This window comes from Acyrthosiphon pisum, chromosome A2 (genome assembly GCF_005508785.2).
Source record: "Acyrthosiphon pisum isolate AL4f chromosome A2, pea_aphid_22Mar2018_4r6ur, whole genome shotgun sequence".
Lineage (NCBI taxonomy): Eukaryota > Metazoa > Arthropoda > Insecta > Hemiptera > Aphididae > Acyrthosiphon > Acyrthosiphon pisum.
Window position 1 is genome coordinate 103,109,594 of NC_042495.1, and position 8,803 is coordinate 103,118,396.

General features: G+C 26.9%; 2 protein-coding genes across 17 annotated transcripts in view; both read left to right on the forward strand.

Annotated features, from left to right (window-relative positions):
• The window catches only part of LOC100163038, a 312,933-nt gene that overhangs the window by 177,855 nt on the left and 126,275 nt on the right, over nucleotides 1-8,803 (forward strand). The window lies entirely within an intron of this gene.
• LOC107883830 lies at nucleotides 698-6,781 on the forward strand. 2 transcript variants are annotated; one of them, XM_016804652.2, is made up of 8 exons: nucleotides 698-1,269; nucleotides 1,790-1,997; nucleotides 2,096-2,269; nucleotides 2,340-2,554; nucleotides 2,684-2,735; nucleotides 3,485-3,681; nucleotides 3,775-3,940; nucleotides 4,025-4,311. In XM_016804652.2, the coding sequence occupies exons 1-8, from the start codon at nucleotides 1,249-1,251 to the stop codon at nucleotides 4,135-4,137; spliced, it is 1,146 nt and encodes a 381-aa protein (XP_016660141.1). In that variant the 5' UTR covers nucleotides 698-1,248; the 3' UTR covers nucleotides 4,138-4,311. The 2 variants fall into 2 exon arrangements, with proteins under 2 accessions (XP_016660141.1, XP_016660140.1); XM_016804651.2 differs by lacking the exons at nucleotides 698-1,269; nucleotides 1,790-1,997; nucleotides 2,096-2,269; ... (2 more) ...; nucleotides 3,775-3,940; nucleotides 4,025-4,311 and adding an exon at nucleotides 4,376-6,781 and having other exon boundaries at nucleotides 2,416-2,554.

Genomic DNA, 8,803 nt, shown 5'->3' on the forward strand with positions numbered 1-8,803 from the left:
TGTAGGTATTTATGTATTAAGGATTAATGACATGCAAAAATAACAAAAAATAAATAGAGGTTAAATATACACAATTTTTAAAATTATTTAATAATGAATAACTTACCTGTAATATTGGTCGGTATGGCCCGGTGTGAATATCACCTAAATCATTAGAGCTATTCGGCTGTACTTTCTGTACTATTACGGGCTCTTCAGATTCTTCAACTGTCAGTAAATTTTCTACTATGGCAGTGTCTTTGACCACTACGGGCACTACGCATTCATCATTTTTTTTTTTTATTAATATTGTAAATATTAAAAACTTTATTGTTCATCTTAATATCGTATAGCAATAAATTCACAAAACAAATAAGAAATAAGTAATAACAATAGTCAATAACTGAAAAGTACAGAGGCGTAACGTTTTATAATTGTAAATATTTTTCAATATTCCAACCTCAATTACAAGACAGATGACAGTACGACAAAGCTTATCAATGCAATCACTAAATATTACAAAATAATATAAAACCCACAGTCCCAGTCAAAAAATAGATATTTTTCAGTTAATATATTTTATCAAACATAATCGTTATCTCTTATCTATTTTACTTGAAAACTTTTCAAGATTTAAAATATTCATTTCTTTTTTTCCAAGTGACAAAATAAAATTTTACGTGTAATATTTAAAATTAATGAAGGATATTATTTTTTTTGGGGGCCCACTGTGCAATTTATGTTTCATAACGTTATGGGGACGTTATTATAGTCTTTTATATCAACGTTGCTTTGTAACGTAAGTACGATATAGCCGGTTTGTTTTTGTGTGCTAAAAAAAGTTACAAATAGTGAAGTACCACATGAAACGTACCATAGCTGTTTTTGTGTGCTGTTATAAGTTATCAAAAATTAGGTACACATGAAACGTACCGACGTCGTTATCAAGGGGCTCTTGTTATAATTAGACGTAGCGCGTCGGTGTTGTTTTCCAATTTCTGGGTAATACCCTGATACCCCGTATGACCGTATGAAAGGTTTATATTAAACTGTGTATATATATATATAATATGTATATTATCAACAATAAGTAATTGACAATATAATATTATAATCGTCAATAAAATTCATTATGTCCTGTGCTCCCGACTCGTTCGTTTGTCTACGGCACTACGCGTTTTCGGTTCTCATGCTCTTATGCTCAGCGTTTGAACGTTCAACTGTACTAAACATTTATTCAATAATCGCATCGAGATTTATAATTTTATTATGGCCGATAATAAAAGAAAGGTATGTTTTACTTTAAAATATTTTTCATTATTTATTTATTAACCTGGTAAGTACCTACATTTTGTATATAGTTACCATTATTAAGAGGATGGCAGCGCAATATTTTTCTCTCAGACTCATGCACAACTTAGATAAATCGCTTTCACTTACTATCATTGTTTTATGATTGACAATATACTTATATTATATATCTATCGGTTTTATATTTTTTTATTATTTGACTGAATTTGACTTTCAAAATAAAAACAAAATTTTGTAAATTTAAATTGTTTTGAAACAATGTTTAAACAAATCGATATGTTTACCCTCAAAAATTTAATCTCTAAAATTTTTGTAATTGGTGATTTTACTCTAAGATTACTCAAAAACATAAAAAAAATGATTCTGCGTAAATGTGTTTTGTCTATGTTGCGCGTGGTCAGACAGAAAATAAAACAAACAGTACGCTGACATCCTCTGAAGTCTGAACTCAATATAATATAATATGTAACATAACAATATCTGGTATCTACTTGTATAGGTTTCTCCAAGGTGGGTGATTGTCTTATTCCCTGAGTACAATAAGGAGTATAGTGTTGTACCAATAAATTGGTTGACTCAAACCAATCCTCAGTTTTGCTACTGGCCACCTGGAATTGTTGACAGTGATGTCCTACAAATGGCTGAGGATCCTCAATATACATGGACTAAGTATCAAGTTAATGTTCATGGTGGGAACAAAACTTATGGTAAGCAATTATGAAAACTTATTTAATAAATAGTTAGAATTTATTTGTAAACAATTATAAAAATTGACTCATAAAAAAATATTTGATTTATATCACAGATAACTTTAGGAAAGCATGGTATCAGCAGGTAGAGATTGAAAAATCAACTACGGAAACAGAAATAGAAGAACACGAAGTCTTAAGACATAAAAGAACTAAAAAGATGCCATCTTTGAAAAATAAGTCTGTATTTGATGTATCTGATGAAAGCGATAATTCCAGAAATTCTGATAGTAATTGTTTAAATTTTCATTTCTTTTATTTGTTAATGTCATTAGTTATAATTTAAATAATTGTATTTAGGTTGTTTTGATGTAATGGCTTCATCTTCCAACCAACATTTAACAGTAACTGTTCCGGCTGCACCGATAGGTATATTAGCTTCAACTAGTAGTTTTTCACCAACAGTTGGAGTAGAGTCTGCATATAGTCTGGATTACACAGAATTGATGCCAAAAATATCAAAACAAACCATTCAAACTGCTCATTTGTGTTCTGCATCAGACATTTCACCTAAGGTATTTATAGTTACTTATGTCTTGCCATTATAATGTTTTGTATGTTTATGTATCAATCTAAACGTAGCATATAGATTTTCAACTTGTACTTAATAACTACATATTCCATAATTCACATAAATGTTTTAGCAAAGCAATTCAATAGACACATTAAGTGAGATGGTTCTTCAACAAAATAATGGTAATAATACTTAATACTCAAATATTGAAGTGATGGAAAAATAATTTTTTTAAATTACTTTTGAATAATTAATACCCCATTGGTACCTAATAATATAATAATGTTGTGTTAAAAAAAAAATACAATTTTTATCAATAAATATTTTAACAAAGATAAATCATTAAATATTTCATAATTTAATACTTAAAATAACTGCTTGAATGTATAACTCAGGTCTTTTTTTAAAATTAATAATTGAGTTAAATTAATATATTTTATAACTTTAGCTATAAACTATATATTTGCTTTAGGTTAACTATTATTTTATATCCAGGGATTGTCATAAAAGAAATACAATTTTAAAAAACCGCCTTCATGCCAACCAAGGTTATTGAATCATAATATAGATTTTATAATAATTCATTCTTTATAGTGTCACACAAATTGTATTTAATAAAACATTAAAAAATTAATTAAAAAACAAGATTCCAATTATAATCAAGAAATATAATGCATATTATAATTTTTGAATAATATAAATTGTATATTCAACATTTTTTTAGTTAGTATGTATGCACAATGCACATATCTCAATGTTTTTTAGTGTATTCAATTCTGAGCAGTGCTTTTAACTTAAAGTTTTTAATACAACCTAACTTACTCAAACTAAATTTTTTTTTCATCAACTTTTGTTTCAAACAATATAAATATATACTATATTTTAACTGGTATTATAAGTTTTGTTTAATATTTTCTTCTAACATATCTAGATCAAACAGTAAAAATGATGTTGAATAGAATATTAATAAAAATAGCTAATATCGAAAATATTTTATCAAAAAATAATGAAGATAACTCTGCTCTATTAGACGAATCGTTTATATCCAAATTTCCTATTACTAACGCGGAAGGATTTTTGTTGGTAGAAACTTGTATCTTGAATGAACACAGCTTTGTTTCAAAACTGGTAAATTATTTGTTTTCAAATGTTTTCACGTATAAATACAATACATGTATAATGTATTGGTATAACAAATGATAATACATTATTTCATTGTAGAAATTTTTTATTCGATCAATTGGTGGTAGAGATGGCAAAGAACACATAATAAGATCATTGTCTAAACTTTTAACAAATGAATATGCAGGAAAATGTACTATGACTGGTCGTGGGAAGAATATTATCACTAAACTGGGAGATACCGAATTAATCAAAATATTAACAAGTAATATCACAATTTATGAAATCAAATATTTTTATGTGGTGACATAATAATTAGTTTATGAATTATTTTTTTTTTGTCTTAAAGAAGTTATAAAAGAAAATTCCAAAAATAATATTACAAATTCTGATATTGAAGTAGAAATTGCTGAATGGTTGAGGCGTGCTAACACAAGAGTTCACAGAGAAAAACAAAATTAACAACCTCTATTAAATATTTTTATTTTTATTTAGTTTTTTTTACAAAGGACTGTAAAATAAGTAATGTTTGAACTTATTGGTTTTATCTTTAAAGATAAATAATTTTGTTGTTGTTTAGATTATACATAAAAATATAAAATACATTAGTATAAATCTAAGTTTTTACTTATGGTTAATAAATTATATTTATATATAATAAATATAATATGTTATTGTTTGTTTATTTTCATGACAATAGAAAATCAGTAGAAAAAAAAAAATGTATTGGAGAAGTGACAAGTAGGTACTTCAGAAAAATGTTAAACGTGGAAAAACAGAAGTTGAACCATCCTAATAACAAAACTCTTCAATCAAATATCTCCAATCTGACTACACCTCATATTACAGAGACTGGTACGAATAAAATTGTAGAATTTAATCATAGTTTGAAACTGTCTATTCCCGAAAAGAGTAGTAATATTTTATCTGCATCATTACTTGATGACAAATTATGTACTAATTATTTTAACGATGACATAGGAGATATTAATTGTAATATACATGATGATGATGCTTTTGATGATAATGCCTCTACGATCATAGAATCATTTAATATTGAAGATGAACTAAGATCTTGGGTATTGAAGTTTAAAGTATCTCATAACAGTGCAAATTGTATACTTAGAATAATTAAATCTGCTGGTATTAATGTACCAAAAGATATTCGAACACTTATGAAAACTCCTACTACACATGTAATTTCTAATATTGATCAAGGGTCTTACATTCATTTGGGACTGGAAAATATGATATTACCTATATTAAAAAAGTACGATTCATTAATATATAGTCTAAATAAAGTTTTAAAGATAGGAATTAATTTGGATGGTCTTCCATTATCTAGAAGTTCAAAAAGCCAACTTTGGCCAATTTTAATTGAATTTACAAATTGTAATTTGTTGTCAGAATATGTACTTCCAATAGGAATATTTCATGGAAATTCAAAACCAAAATCTATTCATGAGTTTTTAAATCCTTTTTTATCTGATCTATTAACATTATTAAATTGTGGCCTAAACGTTAATGGAAATATTTATCAGTTTGAAGTCGGCCATGTAGTCTGTGATTCTCCAGCAAAAAGTTTCTTGCTAAATGTTAAATCTTTCAATGCATACTTTGGATGCACTTCATGCACTCAGGAAGGATCTTATATTAATAATAGAATGGCTTTTTTGGAAATAGAATCACCCCTGAGAACAGACGAATCTTTTAGATCTAAAACTCAAGAAGAATACCACAAAGGTAATAGCCCTCTTGAATTATTACCAATTGATATGATAAAGGATGTATGTTTAGATTATATGCATAATGTTTGTTTAGGTGTTACAAAACGTTTAATAGAGTTTTGGGTTAAAGGGAAGAAGGATGTAAGATTAATTGAGAAAAATAAAGTTAGAATATCTAATAATTTGTTAAACCTACGATCGTATGTGCCATCTGAATTCAGTCGCTTACCCAGAGGGTTAGATGACATAGAATATTTTAAAGCTACAGAACTAAGAATGTTTGTTATACATTCTGGATTAATAGTTTTAAAAGGAAATTTAAGTAAACAAATGTATTCTCATTTTAAACTCTTTGTATGTGCATTAAGAATTCTAATAACCCCTGATATCTGCCAAACTTTAAATAATTTAGCACAAAGCTTACTAAATGAGTTTGTAACTCAGTACTCATCTTTGTATGGTGCTCACTTTGTAACATACAATGTACATAGTTTATTACATCTTCCAATGTATGTTAAAGTACATGGCTGTCTTGATAATTTCAGTTGCTTTAAATATGAAAATTACCTGCAATACATTAAAAAGTCAATAAAAAGTGCTAAATATCCTCTTCAGGAAGTTACTAATCGAATAATGGAAAAGCAAAACTATTTTATAGCAAATAATATAACACTTGATCCTATTGTTATTGTTAAGGAGATTAAAAACACAACATCTTCACCTTATTTTTGTCTAGCTGACAGATTATTTGAAAAAATTTTTATAAAAGATCTGAGAGTAACTATTAATATTAATAATAAACGCGACAAATATATTATGTTAAAGAATAACGATATTGTGATTGTTAACAATATTGTTCAGCCACAAAATAAATTAGGCTTCAAGCTAATTGTTCAAAAATGTATGGATTCTTCCTCTCTTTTTACAGAACCAATTATATCTTCAATTATTGGCTTACATACTGTAAATCCTATTGTTTTATCTGACAACTTTACAGTTAATATTTCTGATATAAAATATAAATGTTTTTTTATTTATTTATCAAATGATAAAGCTATAATTTCTACATTAAACCATTCATTTATTGATAATTCTTATTAATATGATTATTCTTAGATGACTAAATGTATGTATATAATTTCTTATTCTGTATTTGTAATTTTTATTTATTTTAATACCTATATTATCAAATAAGATTTATTTTTAACCTATACCAAATTTATTATAATTTTGTATTCTTGTTAGTAAATGTAAAGTGGTATGCTTTGAACTAAAATGACACATAATAATAGAATGCATGTGGAAGTTTTGTTATAACTTAAAAGATTTATTTTGTATGTCTTTAGTATTTTGTTTTTTAAATATGTAAATTTGTATAAAATTATTTTTTAATTGAAATACAGCAGACTGTATTTATTTTAGGCTTTGTATTTAGTTTTCATAATATGTTAGTTATAATATTGTTTTGTTTTTCATAAAATGTTTTGTTTTATATAATTAATTAGCATATATATTTTATTATAGGTGCATATATTATAATCTCAAATATCTAATAATATGTTCTTTATTATTATTAGCATAGGTACCTAAATAAAATACCAATATTTATGAAATATAAACAGTGTATTTATTAATTTATTGTTATACTTCCTTTCAAAAACTCTGGGATCTATAGACTTCATTAATAATTTAAATATTGAATTATATTTTCTATCCATATATTGTGAAGTTATTTCAACATTTATACTCTAAGGAAAAATAGTTTAATTAGCATTTCAGCCTTGTGATACTTGTTTTATCATGGAGTAAGTGGCATTACACTTTGGCAAACATGATAGGTGCAGAACTTAACTAGGTACTGCCATTGACAAAACGGAATGTTACCTATTGAAATATACAGTGAGTACACTCGTGAACCACACATTTTTCTTTTTCCACCTCACACCGTGATTTTGGTGTTGGGGCTTGGTAGTAGTATGTAGTGATGAAAGTCGGTAATATTACTTTGGTAAAGTATTTTAAAGTAAGTAATTTGTTGGGTACTACTAGTACCTAGGTACCCTACTATCGTAATCGTATGGATAGATATTATTTTGAAATGTAAGTGGTAACTGCAATGGTACAAATAAAATATATATGCGATAATAACCGGAAACATACATATAACGTTTAATGGAAACATATATACGACGTTTAATGAAAACATATATACAACGTTTAATAGAAACATACATGCGATGATTAAAAGTAATGTATAGGTAATATTTCGATGAAACATATATGGTATGATACAAAGAAACATAAAGATAACGTTTTTTGAGTGTAAAATTATTACGGTCATTAGCAAGCACAGCGATGTTACCGTAACGCCAATGCAACACATTTGGGGATGTTACATGTCCTCATGAAATGTCCTAGGAACATCAATGAAATGTAAAATTGCACAGTGGGTAATTGTATCAATTATGAAAATGATTGCTTATTAAAAAGATTCCATTATTCACGGTATAATATTTTTGCATTAAAATATTAGTTTTGTAATGAATTAGGTACATAAAATTGTTGAATTAAAATTATTAAAATATGTATGTATGTATGAATGTTTTAAAAACTGTAATATGGCTACAATTAGAGAGGTCCAATAAGAAGGGTATTTCTCGAACAGTGGTTTTAAAATTAGTATCATTCTAAATTTTTTTTTTTTTTGTTTATAAATAGTTGCTATTGGTTTTAATAATAATTAAAAGCCTACTAAATACAGTGCGGCCATTTCTAATTCTAGTGCAGGGTAATTGTTTTGAGCGGCATTTAATTTTTTTGAAGCATATGAAACGGGATGTATTTCTTTATTTTCATTTTGCTGTTGCAAAATAGCTCCCAGACCTTTCTTTGAACCATCGGTTACTAATATTATTTCTGCGTTATCGTCGAAATAAGCTAGTACTGGTTTTTTGGTGAGCTTCTTTTTTAAATCTTTAAACGCATTTTCGTGTAAACTTGTCCAGTTTATTGGAGATTTGTTTGTTTTAAATATTCCTTTAGTCAATTCTGTGAGTGGGTGTGCTAGTTTACTAAAGTTTGGGATAAATCTACGGAAATAATTTGCTAATCCAGGAAAACTACGAAGTTGTTTAATTGTAGTGGAGAGGGAAATTGTTTTATTGCTAACAGGCCTTCCTCTGTAGGTTTTATTCCGTGACCATTAATAATTGTTGGTGCTAATAGCGTTCAGTGTTAATATGAATAGTAAAAATATATAACACCGAGTGCGCTTTCACACTATGAAGTATAAATAATAAGTAAGAAACAACTAATAAACGTATGTGCGTGATTTGACTATAATATAAATGTATGAATATAATATAAAATATAATATGTATCATTTACTTGATTAGCGCATG